We start from the raw sequence: 23,692 nt of genomic DNA, 5'->3' as shown, positions 1-23,692 counted from the left end.
CGTAGATACGGAAAAGCAGATATTCAAGAAACCCCAGAAATGCCAGAAACCCCGGCTCTCAAAGGCAAGGTAAGAGAGTGGCCTATGCAGGTAGTTCCAGGGTAGCCGGCTCTACCCTGCACCGGCCCAAGTGGCTCTGTGCCCTGGAGGAAACCAGAACGTAAAGGAAAGGTCTCTACAGTCGGTGCCGTGGGACATAGATTGGGACCTGCCGTGCTTTTATTTTTCCCTAAGTTTTATTTCCCACTTCTAACAATGGGAAATAAAAATTGGGGAGAGAACGTAAGTTTCACTGGAGCCCTACATGTAAGGCCAGGCAGGAGGACTAGACAGTGCAGTCTCAAGAAGGACTGAGTTCATATGCTGGCATATGAGCCTGAGCCTTGAATGAAGGGAGGCCAGCTCAGAACATGCCAGGCGCCGAGCATGGGCATGCTCTCAGTGGAAGGAAGCTGCAGGGGACTAAATGACATGGGAGTGTTCCATTCTAGTAGCTGCTGGCCATCTACAAGGATAGCTGTCACACCAGGTGGTCTGAGCAGTGTGGTCAAGGACCATGCTAAGTGCATAATTAGACTCATCTTTAATCCTTGGTGGTTTTGCTTTGTGTCCTAGTCTGTAACTGCAATTCCAGGGACCCTACACTGTAGGGATCAGGCACATATGTAAGTACAGGCAAAACACTTATACACATAAAATTAAAAGGAATGAGGGAGACAGGCATGGTGGTACTTTGTTTTGGTTTTGGTTTTGGTTTTTCAAGACAGGTTTTCTGTTTTAGCTCTGGCTATCCTGGAACTCAATATATAGACCAGGCTGGTCTCGGACTCAGAGATCCATCTGCCTCTGCGTAGAGGGTGCTGGGATTAAAGCATGTGACATCAACACCTGGCAGTGTATACACTTATAATCCTAGCACTTGGGAGGCTGAGGCGAGAGGATTGAAAGTTCTAGGGAAGGGCCAGGCACAGTGGGCACACCTGGGATCCCAGCACTCAGAGGCAGAGGCAGGCAGATCTCTGTGAGTTCCAGGCCAGACTCACTTTGTAGACACAAAGAGAGTCCAGGACAGCCCAGGCTACACAGAGAAACCTGTCTCAAAAAATTAATAATAAAAGAAAAAAAAGAAAGTTCTGGGGAGCAAGACTGTCTCAGGAAACAAACCACACACGTGGCAAATGCCTGCACCTCCTAGGCAGGAGGAGCCCACATTTGTAGTCAGCCTGGTCTACACATGCCTCAGAGGGGAAGGGGGCCTGCTCTGTGAGAGGGGGTGTTCCTGAGCTCCAGGTGTGTGGTCTGAGAGCAGAGAAGGCGGGAGTCCTGAAGGAGAGGCCACAGCTTCAGGAGAGGAGGATGTTTTGGAAGAGGATGCAACAGCATGGACACAGTCGAGTGACTGAACACCATCTGGAGGCCAGACCAAGGTGGTAAAACGAGGAGTCCCCTCCCAGGGGATGTGCTATGTGCGGCAGGTGTAGGAGCCACCGAGGGGATTTCAAACAGGGATCTGTTCCAGTTTTAGAGGGGTCAGTGCCAAGCCACATGGAACAGGAATTTTTCGTTTCGTTGGTTGGTTGGGAGGTGCTCACATGTGTGGCCGGGTGCACTCGCCTGTTGGTGCATGGGGAGGGCACAGGTCAATGTCAGTTATGTCAGCCAGCTAGGGTTTATTACATTTTATTTATTTAGTGGGGTGGGAGGAGCACAGAGGTCAGAGGACAGCTGTGGGAGCTGGCCCCCTTTCTGCCTAGCTGACCTGGGGTTTGCTGTGTAGAACAGGCTGGTCTTGAACTTGCTAGGTTCTCTGCCTGTCAAATGCTGGAATGAACAGGCATGCCCTACCATGCCTGGCTGAGGAATGGACCTAATGGCAGGGTGGCTGCTTAGTTTCAAATCCCAGTGCTGGTGTTTTGATTTGAGGGGTGGTAACTTGCAGGCGTGTGAAGGCATATGTAGGCTCGAATGTGCTTTCGGGGGCCAGAGGTCAGCCACGGGTATCGTCCTGTGTCACTCACCACACCCAGCATTCACATGGGCACTGGGGATCTGAGCTGTCCTCGTGCAAGCACTCTGCACATGTGCGTAGCTGGACTTTGTTTTTAAATGAAAAAAAAAAAATCTAGATTGGGGCTGGAGAGATGGCTCAGTGGTTAAGAGCACTGTCTGCTCTTCCAGAGGACTCGTGTTCAATTCCCAGCAACCACAGTTGTGCTTCAGTACTGGAGGACTGAAATTTGTGGTCCCTGAGAGCTCACTGGCCAGCCAGCTAAGCAGAAATTCAGTCCACTGTTTCAGTGAGAGACCCCATGTCAGCCCAGGAAAGCAGAGAACAGTAGAGGAAGACGCCCAGTGTGTGCTTCTGGCCTCTACACGTGCGCACTCACCGAGTACACAGGAACAGACGAAAGAGTACAGAGCTGCCCTGCTAACCCGGAGCAACGGCTCGCCCTGAGCTCTGAGCTCGTGCAGCAGGGCAGGCATCCCTCAGGAGAAGGTGCTGGGAAGACAGGCCTTTAAGCACTTTGGGCTGGCCACAGCATCCCAACTGCTGAGCTTTCAGGCATGACTCACATCCAGGCTAGGAACTTGAAATCCAGTGATTAAAAAGCTGAGGCAGTGAGGCCTACCGACGGTGACAAGCCAAGCAGAATAGGCGAGCTGACTGGGAGGGGAGACATGACACTGAGCCACCTAAAGAAGGGACAGACGAGGTGAGGAGAAGGTAGTTCATGGAGATTGAGAGCAAAGTGTCACACTTGGAGGGTCTGTCTCGGTTAAGTGTCAGCACACATTAGGGAAGACTAGTCAGGTAGGACCACAGGACAGAGGGGCACCTGAAAGTGTGACAGTCTCCTTTTGTGGTGTATGCTAAGGCCTCACTGTGTGCCCCAGGCTGGCCCTGAGCTCCTAACCCTCCTGCCTCTGCTTCCTGAGGTTACAGGAATACTTTCACATAAAGTCTGGGGACGCCACTCTGTGTAAAGTGCTTGCTTAGCATGGGCCCTGAGCCTGACCTCGGAAGCTGCACCCTGGGCTACACAGCGGGTGCAAGTTCAAGGCAGGCTTAGGCTGCTTAGACCTGACTGTTGAAAACATTTTTCTAAGATGAGCTGTGATGGTGAGTGGGAGTGGTGCTTGTACAGACGTTAGGCTGGGGAAATGTCACCGGGAGAAAGGACATACGTAAAATGACTCAGACATGTTACCCTCTGGAAACTATAAAAACAGTTCATGCAAGGGGTGGGGCCAGAAATAGGAAGAGGGAAGCAAGAGACAAATCATAAGTGGCCCTTTGACCTTTCTTCGGGAAGGATTGAGAGCCTATCTAGAGAATTTGAGCCACAGGTGGAACACACCCGTGATCCCAGCACCTTGGGGAGTGCTGCAAATGCAGGGCCAGCCTTCACTAGATGCGGTGAGTTCTGGGCCAGCCTGCGATACAGAGACCTCTCAAAAAACAAACAAAAAACCAGCCGACCAACCAAACAAAGGGCATGGAGGTTGAAGCAATAGGCTCACAGCTGCTGGGGTTGGAGAAATGCTCAGTGTGAGGGCCATGGCTGCCCCTGCCAAGGACCTGAGTTTGCTTCCCGGCACCCATGTCAGGTAGTGGGCTCACAAGTGCTTGCAAGTCTAGTGCCAGGGATGTGACTTTGCTGGCCTTCCCAGGGCACCTAAACTTGTGAGCATACCCATGTGCAGACACACACCTACACATAATATAAATATTTTAAATAAAACTTAAAAGTTGTTGTCAAGTGGCCAGCCTCACCGGGCATTGTGGTGCATTCCTTTAATCCCAGCACTCCAGAGGCAGAGGCAGGCAGATCTCTGAGTTCCAGGCCAGCCTGGTCTACAGAGTGAGTTCCAGGACAGTCAGGGTTACACAGAGAAACCCTATCTCAAAAAACCAAAAACAAAAAAAAAAAAAAAAAAAGGAAAGGCCAGCCTGGGCTACATAGTGAAACTGTTGAAGATATAGCTTACTTGGTAGAGGGCAGGTCTAGCATGCATAAAGCCTTAGATTCAGTCTCTAGGACCATCTAAAACCCTGTACCCTGAGCACTTGGGAGGTGGAATCAGGATCAGAAGTTCAAGGCTACATAGCAAATTCAAGGCAAGCCCGGGACACATAAGACCTGGTCTCAAAAAAAATGTGTATTTTTTGAGCACCTACGCATAGTGGGCCTCGTGTGGAATCCAGGCACTTTCAAAGGCGAGATAGAGTGATAGTAAGGTTAACCTAGGCAACACAGCAAGGGGGTTCGGGGTGTGGCTAAATAGTGAGCACGTGGCTAATACACACCAGCCCTGGTTTTGATCCCCCGTGTGTAGGCATGCACACAAGTGCTTGGGCATTCGAGGGCACACGCATAATCGGATTCCTGTTTTTATATGATCCTAATCAAAACTCTAGAATATGCAAAAAATAGTGGTGGTTTCTTTAAGGTAAACATACAGGCTAGTGTGGGACATAAACCTGTAATACCAGCACTCAGGAGCCTGAGGCCGGAACATTGCTGCTAGTTTGTGGCCACTCTGATCTATACAGTGAATTCTAGGCCAGCCTGGGGTACAGAAGACCTTTTCTGGACATATGAACACACATTTATACATGCATACAATATCAATTTTGAGTTCCCCATACACTGGTTTATGTTTGTTTTAATCATGGGGGGGTAAGTGTAAACAGGTGAATGTATGTGCCAGGGGAGGAGGGGAGGAGAGTCAGATGCCCTTGGGGCTGGAGTCAGGTGGTGAGCCTTCTGATCGGGGCCCTGGAAAGGAACTCAAGTCTTCTGCAAAGTCTGTGTCCTTCAGCAGTGAGCATGTGCCCAGCTCCTTGGCTGGCTGGCTGGGGGACTGCATCTTCTGAATCCCAAGCTGGCTTTGAATGGCAGTGATGGCCCACATCCGCCTTCCGAGGCTTTTCAGCCTGCACCGAAAGCCTGGTAAATGTGCAGCTGTCACCAGTTAAGAGAAATTTAGGTTATTAAATACTTTCACACCGGGCTCAAGTTCCTAAAATGCTTTTTTGTGTATTTTAATTAATTTTATTTATTATTATTGTGGAGTGAACGTAGACACACCATGGCATGCTTACCCTCACACACAAACATAGAGACATATATATATATATACATATATATACATATATACATACATATATATATATATATATATATATATATATATGTGTCTGAGCTAGGCTTGGAGGGGATTTGGCTCAGTGGGGAGACTGTTTGCCTACCATGCTTGAAGCCCTGCGTTCAGTCTCTAGCACTGACTCACGCTGGCTGTGGGGGAAGCATGTGCCTGTAATCCCAGCACTGGGAAGGTGGAGGCAGGGAGAACCAGGCACGCAAGAGCACCTGCTGCTTCACAATCCAGCTGAGGCCAGTCTGAGGCCCAGAAGATTCTGTGAAGAGAGGGAAGGGGCAAGGAGAAGGAGGGGACTAGGAAGAGGAGGAGAAGGGAGTTTAGGAAGGGGCGGGGGTAAGGAGGAGGAGAGGCATGGGAGCAACAGCAGTAGCTCCTCAGTACTTCAGCATAAAATACTGTAGGTATAAAATACTGATGAGGTAAAAAAATGAACCTGTTAAGAGCTGGCATGGTGGTGAACACCTGTAATCCTAGCACTCAGGGAGGCAGAGGCAGGTGGATCTTTGTGAGTTCGAGACCAGCCTGGTCTACTGATCGAATCCAGGACACCCAAGGCTACACAGAGAAATGCTGTCTAGGGTAGGGAGCAGGAAACGAACCTGCTTCTCTTACACGGCAGAAAGTGTAGAGGCTGGGGATTGCTCTCGGTGGCAGAGGGCGTGCTTTGCAGGCACCAGGCTCTAGGTTCATTTTCAACATCACATTTTAAAATGTAAAGGAGTCAGTGTGTTGACAGGCAGTAAGTGAGTTCCAGGCTAGCAAAGGCCTGCCTCAAAACCAAACAAAGAGGGTTGAAGAGATGGCTTCGTCCTTGATGGCTGGGCTCACAGCCCGAAGGAAAACAGATGAGGGGAATGTGCAGGAAAGCCCCCAAGGTGCATCAGTGTGTAAAGCAGCTTTGCTGCCACGCCTGAGAGCCTGAGTTTGAACCGCAGAACCGGCACGGCAGAAGACAGGGAGGGACAGCTCTGTAGGTGAGAGCCCAAACAAGCTGTCCTCTGCTTTCTTAACTATGTGAGGTTACAGATGATTGTGAGCAAGAAGGTGGGGCTAGGGACCAACCCTGGATTCTCTGAAAGGAGCCGCTGCTCTCAACCACTGAGCCATCTCTCCAAGCCCTAGTTGTTGTTGGTTTGGTTTGTTGTTGTTTTGGTTTTTTGTTTTGTTTTTTAATTTAAAACTACGGGGAACAAAGCCAGGCAGTGGTGGCGCACACCTGTGATCCCAGCATTGGGGAGGCAGAGGCAGGCAGATCTCAATGAATTTGAGAGAAACCCTGTCTTGAAAAACAAAACCAAACAAACAAAAACTACAGGGAACAGAAACGTACCCACAAGTGGACAGCTACTGTCAGGGATATAACCGGGATGTGCCTTCTTTGTGTAATTTTCAAGATTTTCACAGTGGCCGTGTATTGATTTAACAATGACGTTAACTCTGAAAACAAAACCATAAGGCGTTTTTTAAAAAAGGAAGGAGGACTGAATCTCTACTTAATTTGTATCTGAGTATCTGCTTGATTTGGCCTTCCTGAGACCAGTTTCTCTGGAGTGGTAGAGGTGACATCCTGCTTGTTGAAGTGGAGGACAGGAAGGTGAGGACAGAGTGGTTTAGGCAGCTGGACGTGGTGGGTGGTGCATGCTCCTAATCCCAGGAGGCTGAAGCAGGGGCATCACGAGCGGAAAGCCTCGCTGAGCGCCTGCCTAGTGTGGATGGGAAATGGGGAGGGGTGTAGGCACATTTGAAGGATTGGGTGGAAAGGATCCCTAGACGCCATTGCTCGGTCCGCCTGGCCTCTAAATGGAAAGGCGAGCATGGGCGTGGGAGCCTGGGTGCGCGTGGTTCGCTTACAGAACCGTCTCCCACAGCAGACATTTATTGAGCTGCCCCTGTGTGCCAGCCTCTCCTGGATGCTCAGTTTCGTCTGGGTGGGAAGCCAGCTGGGTAAGAGCTTCTTTCTAAGGAGAGGGTGTGGTCTGTATGCTGTCTGGACTTTCTCAGTTTACAGTTGGGGTAGGTCACTGAGCTAACCTCACAGCTGACTCGACCCCCCAGCTGTGGACTCACCTGTCAAAGTCACTAGTTAACTGAGCTGAAAGTTGAGTGGGGAGAGTAAAAGGAGCAGCTAGAAAGGGATGCAAAAAAGATGAGCAGTGGTGGCAGGCACCTTTAACCTCAGCACTCAGGAGGCCAGTTCCAGGCCAGCCTGGTCTACAGGGTGAGTTCCAGGACAGCCAGGGCTACACAGAGAAACCCTGCCTCAGAAAAAAGATAGAGCTGGAGAGTTGGGGGTAGCGAAGGGGAGGGAAGGAGAGGGGAGAGGAGCATAGGAGAGGGGGAGGGGAGAATAGGAGAGGGGAAGGGAGGAAAGAGAGGAGAAAGAGAAAAAGAGAGGGGGAGAGAGATGAAAGAGAAGGGATGTTTAAGCATGGGCTCAGAGCTCTAGTAGCTGAGCCACATATGGAGAGCATCTCAAATGAAGCAAGGGTTAAGGAACAAACTGGAAGCCAGGACTGCATGAGCACCAGCCAACAGCGGCTCTCTCCAGCCTTGCTCAGCTGCCTGGGTGTAGATGTGAAGAAGACACAACTGTGTAATCCTGGATGGTGACTTGTAAAAATGTCAAGTGGATTGGCAGGAGAGCAAAGGTCTTCGTGACAGATAGTTTGAAGACTCCACCTGTTCTAGTTAGATAAGTAAGCCCAGTTATGATGAACAGCCCCAGAATTCTTTACAGGCTTAAGGAAGAGATAGATGATTCAGAAGTGCCGGAAGTGAGTAACGGGGCAGCTCCAGACAGTGTCACCGGGATGGTGCTGGAATGTAAGACTTGGGAGTCACAAGGTGCTAGTTGCTGGGTGTGAGAGAAGTTAATGTTGGGATGGTTCAGTTCCTGGGGGATTGTCACGTGAGACTGTGAAGCTGAGACTCATACAGCTGATGTTTGTTCCGTTGATTTTGGAAGACAGGGTTCTGTTTGTTTTGAGAAGGGCTGTCTTGAAGCCCAGGCTGGCCTGGACCTCCATAAATAGGTATTTGACCTTGAACTCCCCGCCTCCTAGCCACTGCTGAGCCACACAATTCTGTTGGTGCTAATTCCCCAAGCTTCATCTGTACACAAATACCTTTAGAAAGAAGAGTTAATGGGCTGGAGAGATGACTCTTGTAGAGAACCCTGGTTCAGGTCCCAGCACCCTTATGGCATCTGTAACTGCAGCTCCAGGGGATCCAAGCTCATCCCTGCGTCTCCGCAGGCACCAGCCACACACCCATACACAGACAGACGTGCAAACACTCCTACATAAAACGAAAAACTATTTTCTTAAAAACATAAATATCCATAGGTATGATATTTTAAAAGGAGGAAAAAGAACATCTGCCTGGCAATCCTTGACCAATGGTGGGTCATCTGGGTCATTGGCTCTTAGCCTCATGACATTTTTATTAGCGTTTATTAATGATACAGAATGGTTATATTTTATATGTTTATACATTTGGTTATCATATTCTTGCCCACTGATGTCAATGAATTTAATTAGAAACACTTTGTGAGCAGAGCTTGGTGCCTCACGCCTGTAATCCCAGCAATGGGGGGGGGGGGGGGCAGAGACAGGCAGATCTCTGTTAGTTTTGAGGCTAGCCTGGTCTACCAAGTGAGGACAGCCAGAGCTGCACAGAGAAACCTTGTCTTGAAAAAATAAACAAAGAAATGCTTTTTGTAAAAAGCCTTTTTATTTTGTTGTTGAGACAGGCTGGTCTTGAACTCACTGTGTAGCCGAAGATGGCTTCTGCCTCCTAAACACTTGGGAGTTTAGATGTAAGGCGACTCATGGGTTTTTAGTTTTTTGGTTTTTTGGATTTTATTGTGATTCTAGGGATTGAACCTGGATCTACCCCTATGTTCTTTTTGCAAAAGGAAGATTAAAGTATCTAATTTAGAAAAAATTTAAGGAACTTGAAGAATTGAGTGGGTGAAATATTCAAATGAATCCAGAATTCCTAAAGCCTGGGGAGGAAAGGATGAAGGTCTGGGTCAGTCCTAGTGCGGGACAGGAAAGAGCATGAAGAGGCGCTTAGCTCGACTCTGAAGCAGGCCATGTACAAATGGCCTAGTGCTGAGAGCTGCCTCGGAAGGCCCTGGGTTCAAGCTCTAGGGCTTCAATAGATAAAAGTATATTGGGAGAGACAGTGTGGGGCACTGTAATCCAGCACAAGGTTACATGAGGTGGAAGGGCCAGCAGTTCAAGGTCATCTTTAGCTTCATGGCAGGTTGGAGTCAGCCTGAGCTAAGAGAACCTTCTTAAAAAAGAAAAGAAAAAGAAAAGGATGGAAACCCAACTGACTAGGAAACTCTGTATTTGCCTTCCTTACAGGATGGGAACAAATTGATCAGTACATTAGCGGAAATTTCCCCACAAATTGAAAGACTGGGGAGAAACAAGGGGCGGAGCAAAGGCCTCGCCCAGGGAGGAACTGAGAAACCTGAGGGGGTGAAGCTGCCACTTCCTCCTCTCCCGGCCCCGCCCACATGGAAATCTCTAGACCTCACCAACAGCCACCCTTAGCTACACAAAGCGTTGGCTAGGAGCCAATTGCCCATGTAATAACTTCTCAGTTGGGTGCAGGTGTGTGTGTGGGGGGGGGGGGGGGCGTGTGACTAATCCCAGCGACTACAACGGCTGAGGCAGGAGGATTGGGAGGGGGCCGGTCCCCGGACATCTGCCTCATAGAAGACCTTTTAGTACTAGCCCAAGGAGCCCCTTGGTGCTTGCCTCTCAGTGCTGTTAAGTCCCACCTCAGAGAAGGCGCTGGAAAAAAGAAATCAGACTAGAAGTTTGAATGAAAAAGTACAAAGAACATGTTAGTCAGCCCAAAAGAAATCACTTACTTAACAAACACTGATTTTTTTTTTTTTTTTTTTTTTTGAGACAGGGTTTCTCTGTGTAGCCCTGGCTGTCTTGAACTCACGTTGTAGACCAGGCTGGCCTCAAACTCACAGAGATCTGCCTGCCTCTGCCTCCCGTGCTGGGGTTGGCATGCACCACTGCCCCCAGCAAACACTGAATTGTTTTTTATTTAATTTTTTGATTCACTTGTTTGATGTGGATGAGCCTCTCCCTGCAGGTGTGTGGACCACATGTATGCCCGGTGCTGGAGGTCAGAAGGTCAGTGGTGTGCCCCTCCATGTTGGTGCTGAGAACCAAACCCGGGGCCTCTCTCCAAGAGCAAGACGTGCTCTTAACAGTTGAGCCATCTCTCCAGCCCCAAACATTAAATCCTTTTTTGTTTCAATAATTTATTTTTTATTTTCTGTGCATTCATGTGTGTGCGTGTTTTAAAGACAGGGTTTTTCTGTGTAGCCCTGGCTGTCCTGAACCCACGTTGTAGACCAGGCTGGCGTCGAACTCCGAGATCCGCCTGCCTCTGCCTCCACCTCCCCAAACGCTGGAATTACAGGTGTACACTACCATGCCTGTCTTTTGGGAACTTCTTAATTCTCATCACGAATTGGGTGGCTGTGTAAGTCCTTATAAAAGTTCTTCTATCCTTAAGTTTTAGTGTCTGTCTGAATACTAATGAAGGTTTATCTCCGTGGACAAAATGAGCCGATTCAAGCCAAATTAGAGTATATAAATGCAGGTTTCTGGAAGGAAAAAAAAGGCAGGTTTATTGCTCTTAGCAGAGTCACCTACCTCACAGGCGTGGGGGTTAGTGAAGTTGCCATGAAGGGGGAAACAGAAAAGGTGGGGAAGCAAAGAGAAGAAATGCTGGGAGGGAGGGGCTGGGTATGCCAGCCGTGCCCTGTAATGGGTAGGGACTGAGGGATGCTGGGGAACCTGGAGGCCAGGTCCGCTTTGGCTAAATGGGCACCTCAGCCGCTTGTCCTGAGTCTGAATCCCAACAACTAACATTCAATTTTGTGTCTCAAATGACTGCTGTTTTGTAATCTAGGTGCTTTTGGTTTTTGAGATAGGTTCTCATATAGCTCAGGCTAGCCCCAATTCCCTAAGTAGCTAACGATGACCTTGAACTTCTGAAGTTAGAACAGAACCTAGAGCCTGCTGCTTTAGCCAACCCCACATCCTGAATCCAGGCCACACTTCCCCAAGCTTTCTCTGGGGCAGGGAGTTATGAAGCAGTTTTGTGGTTAGCCAGCTCTTGATTTATGAGCCAGGGCTCCTCCATACCCTTTTGTCATATTTGCTATGCTGAGCTAACTCATACGAAGTAGAACCCACTCCTAAAAGATTTAAAAAACTCAGGTCTTTCCTTTGTTCTGGGGATTTTGGTATGGAGCCTCTTCAGGGACTTTTGCTTGGGGAGGAACCCTAGAAGCCCTCAGAAAAGTTCCCTGCTCTCCTGGCATCCCCGGGTCACCTCCTCAGGGGGTGTCTGCCCCCCTTCTCATTCTCACTCTTTGTTTTTGAGACAGAATCCCCCTATGTAGCCCTGGCTGGCCTGGAACTTGCTTTGAAGACAGGCTGTCCCATGTAGATCCGCCAGCCTCTGCCTCCCCTGTGCTTGGATTAAATCATGTATGACCATGCCAAGTCTTCATCCTAACTTTGAAAAACTACTTGAGAATTTCATATATTTCAGTCATATTCACTCTAACTCCTTCCTGACTCCTCCTAAATCCATCTCCCTAAGCCCCCTTTCTTTGTGTCTTTATTCCGTTTTTGTGTTTGGGTGTTTTGCTTGCATGTGTGTCTGTGCACCGTTTGCATGCCTGGTGCCCACAGAGTCCAGAAGAGGATCCTGATCCCCCAGAATGGGAGTTGCGTGTGGTGCTGGGAATCAAACCCAGGTCTTCTGGAAGAACAGCAAGGGCCCCTGACCATCGAGCCATCTCTCTAGCCCCCGTCTTTACTTTGGAACGACCTGACCCCTAGTTTGTGTTGTCCAGTTATGCCTGGGCATGGGGCCACCCACACAGGCATGGTCACCTACTAGGAACTGAACCCTTAAAGAAACCTGGCTCTTCCTCCCCCAGAAACCACCAGCTGTCCATGTCGCTCTTCATTTAGGGGTTTTCACTCCTTCCTAGGATATTAACTGGTGTGACTGGTTTTTGTTTGTTTTTGTGTAGCCTTGGCTATCCTTGAATTCCCTGTGTAGACCAGGCCAGCCTGGAACTCGCAGAGATTGACTACCTCTGTCTCTGAGCCCTGGAAGGAAAGGGTGCACCCCCACTCCTGACTTCCCGGCTTGCACGTCTTCAGGCAACCACATGCTTCATCCACGAGTGCCCTGGTCTCATCGCGGCCACAAGACGTCATTTTGCTCTGGTCCTGCCTGAGCTGTGGCTCACGCAATCTCGGGGGAAGGCTGTGGTCTAAAAGTCCCATCTGTGGCTGGTAGCTGCAGTCACTTATTCTCTACTCTCTGACCACTTGGGAGTTTCTTGCATTAGCCACTGTGCGCTGCATAAAGGTCTCTGAGGAAAGCTGAGAGAGAGCTGCACCATCCACAGGTAGAGACACAAATCCACAGGGCAGTGTGATACTATGTTCACTCAGCAGTGAATAGTTGTATGTTCACCCCTGGGGCCTCTGAGCTCCCAGGCCACAGGTTCTTGGCCAGGTTTACAGTACCAGGCATGAGTTTCCTTCTGTGAAGGAAGCCTTAGTCAGCGCCTAAGCATAAGCCTTAAATCCCAGCACTTGGGAGGTGGAAGCAGGGGGATCTCTGAGTTCCAGAACAGCCAGGGTTATACAGAGAAACCCTGATTTAAAAAAAAAAAAAAGCCCATCAGAAAGCCACTATTATGCCGGTCTTGCCACACTGGTCATTATTCCAGTTCACAGGGGCTGGAGAGATGGTTCAGTGGTTAAGAGTACACATTGCTCTTCCTGAGGACTTGCGTTCAATTCCCAGCCCCTGCATCAGGCAGCTTCCAGCTCCAGGGAGATCAGACACCTCTGACCAATGTGGGCACTTGCATATACCCAGCCCCCAACACACATACATGTAATTAAAGTAATAAAAGTAAAATTAAAAATAAAAATAAAAAATCTTTTCTCGGAAGGCAGAGGCAGGTGGATCTCTGAGTTTGAGGCCAGCCTGGTCTACAGAGCTAGTTCTAGGACAGATCTTTGTGAGTTTAAAGCCAGCCTGGTCTACAAAAGGAATCTAGGACAGCCAGAGCTACACAGAGAAACCCTATCTGGAAAAAAACAAAAAAAACAAAACAAAACAAAAAAAAAAAAAACAAAGCAAAACAAAACTAACCAACAAACAACAAAACAAAAAATGTTCTTGTGAAAAGACCTGAAGGCCCATAAAGAACTGCTTCTTATCTTACAAGCAGTAGCCTTCCACAAGGCCCCACAGTCTAAGTAAGTGCTAATCGTTGTGGAAATGCCATGTACTGCTTACTAACCTTTGAAAAACTCGAGGCACAAGTGTGAGCTCTCTGAGAAGGATGCTGGCTGCCAGACATGGTGCTGCTGTGCTCCCCTTCCAAGCAGGACCAATATGCCTGGGTTTCTCCTGGGAGCGGGGGTGGGGGGGAATGTCTGTGTGGTCCAGGTGCATGGTCCGGAGCCATCGTCCTTAGCCTGCACTGCTGAGCTAGTCACAGCAGCCAGGGGCAAACAGCCCATAACTGTCTAAAGAGGAGGAGCTGATGCAGCCATAATCAAGAATGAAAGATGTCAAGAAAGACAAATATTGCCAGGCATGGTGGAGTGCACACATACAATCCCAGCACTCGGGAGGCAGAGGCAGGCGGATCTCTGAGTTTGAGGCCAGCCTGGTCTACAGAGCGAGTTCTAGGGTAGCCAGGGCTACACAGAGAAACTTTTTTTTTTTGAAGCAGGGTCTCCTGTACCTAGTCTAGCCTAGACTCACTTTGTAGCCAAGGGTGACTTCAAAAGTCCTGACCCACCTGTCTCTGCTTCGCACAGGCTAGGTTCGCAGGGTGTGCCGGCATACCTAGCGTACATGGTCCTTGGGTGCAAACACAGGTCGGTGCCTGTCAGGCAGGTCCTCCGCCACCTGAGCTCACCTGTCAGAAGATTCAGCGAGGAACAGCTGGGATAGAGGGAATTTGCATAATCCATCGAGTTCCTCAAGTCATTCCTAGATTCCCTCCTTGGATCACACTCAGCATCCTTTTGTGTGTTTGAAACACAGACTCAGTATTAGCTCAGGCTGGTCTGGAACTTAACTGTCCCCCACCTCAGCCTCCGGAATGCTGTGCATCACTAGACAACACCGTTATCCTTTTCAAAATTACACTTACTTTGAAAAATTATTCTTCATCTCTGTGTATTTGTCTGGGGGGGGGCCTCGAATGTGCGTGTGTGTAGCACAGTTTTGTGAATGTGAAGGGCAGAGGGCAGTTTTGGGGAGTGGGTTCTCTCCCTCTACCAGGCGGACCCAGAGACTGAACTCCCGTCTTGGAGCTTGGGGGTGGGGGTGACCTCAGATAACAGGATTTCAAACTCAAACAGGCTGTGGCGCTGCATGCCCGTAATCCCAGCACAAGGGAGGTGTAAGCAGGAAGCTCAAGACTTCCAGGCCGTCCTTGGCTACAGGGAGCCTGAAGCCAGCTGGGGCTACATGAAACCCAAGGGAAACAGAAATTCAAACATCAACAGACCTATGAGGGAGGGGTTTTGTTTTGCTTTGTTTTGTGTTTTTGGCACAGACACATACTGTGACTGAAGCTGCCCCACGTGAATCCTAACTCGCTGCATAAAGGAAAGTCCTGGCGTCATCATTCAATTGTCCTGAGCCTTGACATTAAGGGTCATTTCAAAAATGCTTTTTATGATTAGGAAAGCCTGAGTCATTCTCCAGCTTCCTCTATTGGATTTCTGCATCACTTCCTCTTCTATTGACCCAAAGGAACAGAAATGCCCATGATGGGTGTGGCAGAACAGCCTGCAGGCCCAGGTAGAGCTGGAGGTGGGGGAAGGACTTGAACCCAGGAGGTTGAGGTCTGCCTGGACGGCACAGTGAGAGCAGGGAAGGGACCGGGAAAGGAAGGGGAGGAGAGGAGAGGAGAAGGCAGATGTGCAGCTACTGCTGGCCCCAGGCCGGTCGCCTGTCATGCAGTCCAGGCTTAATTCCCCAAGCCCCAGTTGGGAAGTGCCAGGTGCACCTCAGGTGGCTGGTGGAGGACTTTCCTAGCACACAGAAAGCCCTAGAACCAGCCTCCTGCACCAGCCAAGCCCTTGGGAGGCGTTGGTACGTGATTATAGTCTCTGCACTCAGGTGGGCCAGCTGAACTCAGAAGTTTAGCTACACAGTGAATTCTAAGCCAGCCTGAACTATCGAGACCCTGCCTCGGATAAGATAAAGAGAGAGAGAAAAGGAATATCCAAAAGTAGAGGTTTTGAGAACTTAGGAACTAGTGGGGCATCAGAGTCCAGCGAGTTCCGCGCAGTCACTATGAGTGATGTAAACAGGGTTGAGAAACGCACAGCCTGTTGCGTAGCTTCTCCGAAACCCAGGTCCTCTCCACTGGGACAGCTGAGTCTGGAAGATTTTTATTATTTGTTTGTTTATTTTGGTTTTCTGAGACAGCATTTCTCTGTGTAGCCCTGGCTGTCCTGGATAGCCACTCTGTAGACCAGGCTGGCCTCAAACTCACAGAGATCCACCTGACTCTGCCTCCCAAGTGCTGGGCTCAAAGGTGTGTGCTATCATGCCCAGATCTGATTTTTTTTTTTTTTCTCTGTGTAGCCTTGGCTGTCCTGGACTCACTTTGTAGACAAGGCTAGCCTTGAACTCACAGTGATGCACCTGCCTCTGCCTCCCTGAGTGTTAGGATTGCAGGTGTGCTGATTTTTATTATTTGCATCATGTATATTTATGTGTGTCAGTGTTGAGGTATTTGAATGTGAGTGCAGGTGCCCTTGGTGGCCAGGAGAGGACATTGGATCCTATGAGCTTGAGTTGCCAGTGGTTGGGAGAAGCAGACTGGGAACCACACTCAAGCGTTGTGGAAAGAACAGGAAGCACTCCTAACCACTGAGTTCCTGCCCGTCCCTGGACTGGCTGATTTTTGACAAGGTCTTGGTATTTAGCCTGGCCTTGCAGCAGGCTCCCTTGCCTCGGCCTCTGGGTGCTAAGATCAGAGGTTCTGCCTCTGTACTCCAACTCTGAATGAGTTAATTCAAGGCAAAGGTTGACCCCGAATAAATATTTTTTGTGGTGGGAACTGACTCCAGAGATTCCTCACTTGACCACAAGCTCACCCAAGGCTCCAGGGTAGACTCCTTTTATTAGAAGCAAACTACAGGGGACTAGAGGAGATGGCTCAGTGGTTAAGAGCACTGACTGCTCCTCCAGGTCTGGGTTCAATTCCCAGCACCCACATGGCAGCTCACAACTGTCTATAACTTCAAGATCTGACATCCACAGCCGTACATGCAGGCAAAACGCCAATGCAGCAATGTGAGGTGCTCTCTCTTTATCTCTCTCTAAGAAACCCCATACACCAGCACCTTTATTAGCTCAGCTGGGGTTGGTTTTGGGTTTTCTGAGCAACTTAACAAGGGCTCACACCTGTAACCCAACCCCAGTTTGAGGTTAACCTGGTCTACACAGTAGAAGCCAGGACAGGAGAAGAACCTGTCTCAAGGAAAGGAGGAAAACGCTAAAACATGGCCAAATGCCCCCTGGTTTCCTGGTGGAAACTGACTGGGACAGAGAGCCTAGCCTTAGCCCTTCCCACCCTCAGGGGCTACCACCGCACGAGTCGGGACCTCCCTGGGCTGCAGGGATGGCTTCCTGGTTAAGAGCACTGATTGTTCCACTAGAGCAGCACACATGGCACCTCATGTCTGTGACTCCTGTGACTCCAGTCCCAGGGGACCTGGTGCCCTTTTCTTGCTGCTGAACCACAGGCTTCCAGATATACATCTAGACAAAACACCCTTACACACACAAACACATACACACACACACAATGGGAGTCTCCCCTTTTTCTCTCCTCAGGGGGTGGCCTCGAAAGTGGCACCTGGGGTGAAAATGGGAAGCCACAGCCTCTGCCCTTCCTCTTGCTCTTGAAGGGGATCCCCCAACTGGATAAAAGTTTACATAACTGGTAAAAATAACACAAAATATTTGCAAAACTTACTTTACCTTTGAGTGCTATAACTCAAGTTTGGGACCTTGAGCCATTTCTGGGCTGCGGTACAGAGGTCATAGGTCAGCAAACAGTGATTCCCTAAGTCTGGAGCCAGCCTGTGATCCTAGCATTGAGGACACTGAAGAAGGGGAGTCAAGAGTTCAAGGATAGATCGGACTATTTGAGATGACATCTCCTCTCTTCCACCCCCCAAAAAAAGACAAAGAATGAAGTAGTAGCCTCTTGAGGCCTTGGGTTTGATCCTCAGAACCAGCAAATTAAAAACAAAGCCTTGGGGCTGGGGACTTAGCTCAGTGGTAGAGCGCTTGTGTAGCAAGCCCAAGGGCCCAGGTTCAGTCCTCAGCTCTGGAAAAAAATAAAATAAAAACAAAGTCTTAGCCAGACCTGTTGGTGCACTCTGGGAGGCAGAGGCAGGCAGATCTTTGTGAGTTTGAGGCCAGCCTGGTCTATAAAGTGAGTCCAGGACAGCCAAGGCTACACAAAGAAACCCTGTCTCAAAACAAACAAACAAAAAACAAAAACCAAACAAAAAAAACCCTTTCTTGCCAGGAGGTGGTTGCATACACGTTTAGTCCCAGAATTCAGGGAGCAGAGGCAGGCGGATCTGTGAGCTCCTAGCCAGCCTTGTCTACAGAGCAAGTTTTAGGGCAGCCAAGGCTACACAGACAAGCCCTGTCTCAACAAAACAACAAACAAACAAACAAACACCCATTTCTTATCATGAGAGGGAGCACGACTAGAGCAGGGTACTGCCTTTGATTGGGAGATTTATGCAGAGATATAAATTTTTTCTCTTTAAGATGATGGGCCACTATGTGCAGCCACTATGTCGTTGAGATAGGATGAGGTCTAACTGCGTAGCCCTGGCTAGCATCTAGCCTCACACTCACAAAGATGCACCTGCCCCTGTTCTAGGATTGAAGGTGTGCACCACCACTCGGGGCTCCTGCAAGGTACGGTTCTTCGTTTTTTTTGGGGGTTTTGTTTTGTTTTTCCAGACTGGGTGTCTCTGTGTAGCCCTGGCTGTCCTGGAACTCACTCTGTAGACCACAGCTGGCCTGGAAATCTGCCTGCCTCTGCCTCCCACGTGCTGGGATTAAAGGTGTGAGCTGGGCTCCTGCAAGGCCTGTTAATAAAGGTCTGGCCTGAGGGTTAAGAGAGGACGAGCGCTGCCAGAAGGTGAGGCACACGGGGGCAAACACCTGTGTTTTCTGCACGGGTCCCCCTGACTCAGGGGAACACTTACTTCCCTAGCCTACACTTACTGGCCACACTTAAGCAATTCAGGATGTGCAGTCACAGAAAGACAAGAAGCAAATGGTTGCTATAGAGATGTGTCTAAATACACACTGACAGGCAGTTTTTGCTTTTTGCTTGGAATTAGTCCCCTGCCCCATCCTGATTTGCTGTCTTTCTGTATCTTCTCTTGTCATATCTTTTATATTTGCACTCCTACTTCCTTAGGCTGGTTCCTAGCTCACAGGCACTCCTCTGAACTGCCTCTTTTCCCTCGAGAGGTCTCAGTTTAAACTGAGTTCCTAGGGGGTTGGGAGAGGGAGATGAGCAACAGCAAGGTATAATGACAGAAATGTATGGAAATAATGAAATCCATTACTTTATCCGCTATTAAAAAGAACATGTGGAAGCTGGGGGGGGGGGGTGCATGCCTTTAATCTCACCTTCAGGAGGCAGAGGCAATCAGATCTCTGTGAGTTCAAAGCCAGCCTGCTCTACAGAGGGAGTTCCAGGACAGCCAAGGCTACACAGGGAAACCCTGTCTTGAAAACCCCCCCTAAAAAACAAGCTTAAACAAACAAACAAAAAACACCAAACATTAATTAACTGGACATGGTGGCTTATCCCTACAATCCCAGTCCTGAGAGGCAAGAGGATCATAGATTTAAGGCCCAGGCAGCAAGATCTCTCAGCAGGCAGAGGCGCACATGGTGGACGGAGAGCTGGCTCCCAGAAGTGCCCTCCGAGCACTCACACCCAGTGCTCACTCGCTGCACACAAATGAAGATGGCATCGTTCCTTACAGAGTGGATTTGAGACTAGCTTGGGCTACATCCTATCCTGTCTGGAAAAAAGAAGTCGTAAAAATTGTACCTGCCTGTCTGTGGAGGAGGATGAAGGGAGCCACGTTCTTTCAGGTTTGGGCTTTTGCACTGTGCAAACCCCGTTCCCGAGGCTGGCTGTGCGGCACCCCACGCTGCTGCTGTTACTGCGGGGTTTGTGTGCCGCCTATGGAAGTTTTTGGAAAATAAAATACATTTTTTTATATTTCCTTTCTTTGGCGGGGTGGTGGAGATGTTTGCAGTTGTTTAACAGGGCCTTGTATCAGCCAAGCTGGCCACAAACTGGATGAGCTCGGGCTCTGAGCTTTGTGCCTCCATCTTGCCGGTCCTGGGATTTCACTCATTCTCCACATCCGGGCAAACCCCGGCTTCCTGGATGCTGGGTGAGCACTCTACCACATGAGCAGCACCCCCCAGCCCAACCCTTGTATTTCACAATCTCAGAGGACTCATAATCCCACCCCAAAAGGAGGCAAGAGTCTGTCTTCTTCAATCTCATGACTAGTCTGCGGCTTGGCCTGTAATTCGTGACTGAAAGCATGTGGACACCAGAGGAAGGAACAGGGAAGGACAGGAGTAGGCTTGACTGGGGGTTGGGAGGGCTGTTGTTCACCTCGGGCCAGCAGGATGGCTCAGCAGGTAAAAGCTTTGCTGCCAAACGCGACACCCGACAACCTGAGTTTGAGCCTGCGGACCCACACGGTAGAAATGGAGGATCAACACCCATAAGTTGTTTTCTGTGTACCGCCCCCATACAACATACAGACATATACACAGTACATACATACATACACACGTAACTGTAACAAGCTTTTTAAATTAAACTAGCTGTCCCAGCCATGATATAGACATACAGATATGAATTCCAATGGGAAACACAAACAGCCACAAAGTGGCCTTTTCATTTGTTTGTTGTTGGTCCTGTCTCCAGGCCTCCTCCCCTGAGATAGCGTTTCCCTGTGTGGCTCTGGCTGTCCTGGAACTCACTCTGTAGACCAGGCTGGGAGCTGTTTGTCCTGGCACCCTGCGAGGGTCAGAGAACACCCTGAGGGACTTGGTTCTGTCCTTGCCCCATGGGTCCCTGGATCAAACTCAGATCATCCAGCCTGTTGGCAGGCAAGCCCTGAGCCATCTTCCAGTTTTTCCCCTTCCACCACTCACTCATTAGAGCTTCCTGTCATTTCTCTCTTTGATTTTTTTTTTTTTTAATTTTATGTGCACTGGTTTGAGGGTGTCAGACCACCTTGAACTGGAGTTACAGTTATGCGGGTGCTGGGAGTTGAACCTAGGTCCTTTGGAATAAGAGCCAGAGCTCTTAACCACTGAGCCATCTCTCCAGCCCCTCTCTTTTTGATTTTGTTTTTAACTTGATTGGTGATTTTGGTGTTTGAGACAGGACCTCATGTGGCCCAGGCTGGCCTCAGAGTCATTCATTATGTAACAGTAACAGAGGGTGACCTTGGACTCCTGAGCCTGTCAATCAAGGGCTGGGAGTACAGGCCTAGGGAACCGCTCCCAGCTCCAGCATTTGTTTTGTTTTGTTTTGTTTCTGAGAGACAGACTCTGTGTAGCTTAGGCTGGCTTCGGGCTTAGCCTCCCACCTTCAGAACGATGGCCTTTCAGGGGTGCACCGCCACAGCCATCCGGAACATTCTTACTCGACTACTGTATTGCAGTAGGTTCCTCATTCGCTCCTTCGCCTCCAGGCCCTCCTGTGGGTTCATCCGAACCCCAGTTAGAGTAGTGAAACTGAATTAGAGCTCACATCATGGTGTTTAGTGTCATGTTTCCCAACTGCTTATAAGAGTCCAAATCAATAGGAGGCCTTGGAGACAGAAGCAGGAGAATTCATTAGCTCAAGGCTATCCTCAGCTACACAGCATGTTCAAGGCCAGCCTAGGCTACAAGTCACATTGTCTCAAAAAACTTTTAAGAGGGGGCTGGCAAGATGGCTCAGTGGTTAGGCTAGCACACTGCTTTTCCAGAGGACCCAAGTTCAGTTCCCAGCACTTAAGTTAGGTGGCTCACAAACCTCTAGCTTCTGAATGCACCTGTACCCATCCATAATTAAATATATTTGTTTAAAAGTTCAGGCTATACTTCCAAAATTCGGCAGGCTGCAGCAGGAAGGTGGCCTCCAACTGGTGGCCAATCTGGGTAAAACTCTCTCTTCCATAAAACTTTCCTTCACGTCACCTAGGCCAGAAAAATTTCTCTCAGTTCCAACATTTAAGTTGTTGAAGCCTCCTGTGTACCCCATCCCATATTGAGGCCGCTCGTTCACGATGAAAAGTTCTTTACAGAAGTATTTCTCAGTCACTGCACCCGAAAAGTGCTTCTCTGCATCCTCCCTGCCACATCCTGTAACACTGGGATTCTGGATCCTGCCTACGAAGTTTTATGGTTCCGTCTCCTTGTTTACCTGAGATTCAATATTTATGTATTTAAGCCAGGCAGTGGTGGTGAAGGCCTTTAAACCTAGCACTTGGGAGCCAGAGGCAGGCAGATCTGCCCTACAAAGGGAGTTCCGGGACAGCCAAGACTACATAGAGACGCCTTGCCTCAAAAAACTGGGGTGTGTGTGTTATGGATTCAATCATGTGTGCAGTGGTCAGAGACAACTTTCAGGAACTGCTTCTCTCCTTCCACCATGTAGGTTGCAGGGACCCTCAGGTCTGGCAGCAGCTGTACTCACTGGCCAGTCCTCTCCCCACTCCTTGTTTTGTTTTTGTGCCTCCCAAGTTGTTGAATTACAGGTGTTGCAGCCACTTTACAGGTTTTATGCTAGGCAAGCACTCTATCAACTAAGCCACCGTCCCAGCCTGGGACCTTTATCTGATCATTCATTTTGTTTGTTTGCTTGAGACAGAGTCTCACCATGTAAACCACGTAACTCCGGCTGTCTTGGAGCTTCCTATGTAGACCAGGTGTCAGAGTGAGGATCTCTGTTGCTATGGAAACACCACGACCAAAGCAACTTGGGGAAGAAAAGGTTTATTTGGCTTCTGGCTGCTTTCAAGTAACTTTATCACTGAAAGTCATCAGGACAGGAACTCTAGCAGGGCAGGAACCTAGAGGCAGGAGCTGATTAGGGACTCGTTCGGCCTCCTTGTAGACCACCAGCCTAAGGATGGCACCACCCACAATGGGCTGAGCCCTCCTTCATCAACCACTGACTAAGAAAATGCCTTACAGTTGGACCTCATTGAAGGCATTTTCTTGTGTCAAGTTGACATAAGTCTAGCCAGCACACCAGGCTAGCCTCAGAGATGTCCACCGTTTTATGGGGCGCTGGGAATCAGCTCCGGCCTTCCACAGGGGGTAGGCAAGCTCTCTACCAACCGAGCGACACCCTTAACCTTATTATTTTCAGACTGAAGGCTCATTGCGTAGCCAAGATGATCATTAACACCTGAGTCTCCTGCCTCTGCCTCCCCAGGGCTGGCAAGCTCTCCACCAACTGAGTACAGGCCGCCGCGGATGATTCATTTTTAGACGTTATTAGTGTGTGTGGGCGAGGGGCTGGACTCTTGCGGAAGCCAGAGGACAGCTCTGTGACATCAGCTTGCTCCTTCCACCTTTGGTTGGGTACCTGGTATGGAATTCAGGTTCTCAGGCTTGGGATTCTGCGGCAGGAGTCTCTCACCGGCTGAACCTTTTCACATAATAACTCACGCCCACGAAGCGTCCTCATTTTGGGACACTGGGGATCATAGCAGAAAAACAACAGAGAGGCAGGAGCGCTGTCACACGCCTAGTACTCCGATCGGAGTACTAGGGAGGCAAAGGCAGGAAGCTCTCTGTGAGTTCAAGGCCATCTGGTCTACATAGTGAGTTTTAGGAGACAGCCAAGGCTGTTACCTGGAGAAACCCTGTCTTGAAAACAGAGGCAGAAGGATCTTCGCGTTCCAGGACAGCCAGGGCTACACAGAGAAACCCTGTCTCGAACAGTCAAAACAAAAAGGTAGGACAAGCCCGTCGTGTCAGCACTGCCTAACGTTCGGGCCAGCCTGGGCTACGCAGGGAGTTCCAGGACAGCCTGGAACTCAAAACTCGGCACAAAGCGGCAGGCCCTGCTTCCATGGAAGCCGAGCGCTTGGCCAGCGGCGCCCGCAGCGCGCCGGACGCAGAACCCGCGGGCCGAGCGCAGGCTGCCAAGCGCCGCGCGCCCTAGTCGTTAGGAAGGCCGCGCGAGCGCCGGGCCGGAAGAGCCTCGGCCGCCCCGCCCAGCTCTCCGGAAACTCCGCCCCCTTCCCCTTTACGGGAAGCGCCCGGCCGCGTCAGAGCGGCGAGGCGGCGGCTCCGGGGGACTGCCCAGCCCGCTCCGCACTCTCGGCCGCCT

The 23,692-nt window shown here is 49.7% G+C and overlaps 1 protein-coding gene across 1 annotated transcript in view; it reads left to right on the top strand.

Annotated features, from left to right (window-relative positions):
• The first annotated feature begins 6,980 nt into the window (after positions 1 to 6,980).
• Mcl1 (MCL1 apoptosis regulator, BCL2 family member) overlaps positions 6,981 to 23,692 on the top strand; it is a 21,045-nt gene continuing 4,333 nt past the window's right edge. The window contains exons 1-2 of the mRNA XM_055603742.1: positions 6,981 to 7,110; positions 18,188 to 18,225. Coding sequence (XP_055459717.1) covers positions 6,981 to 7,110; positions 18,188 to 18,225 — 168 coding nt within the window. The remainder of the gene's footprint in view (positions 7,111 to 18,187; positions 18,226 to 23,692) is intronic.

The sequence above is a fragment of the Psammomys obesus genome, unplaced genomic scaffold (assembly GCF_907164565.1).
Source record: "Psammomys obesus unplaced genomic scaffold, mPsaObe1.curated_primary_1811, whole genome shotgun sequence".
In the NCBI taxonomy this organism is placed as follows: Eukaryota; Metazoa; Chordata; class Mammalia; order Rodentia; family Muridae; genus Psammomys; species Psammomys obesus.
Note: the sequence above shows the minus strand (reverse complement) of the source record. Positions and strands in the feature narration are given on the sequence as shown.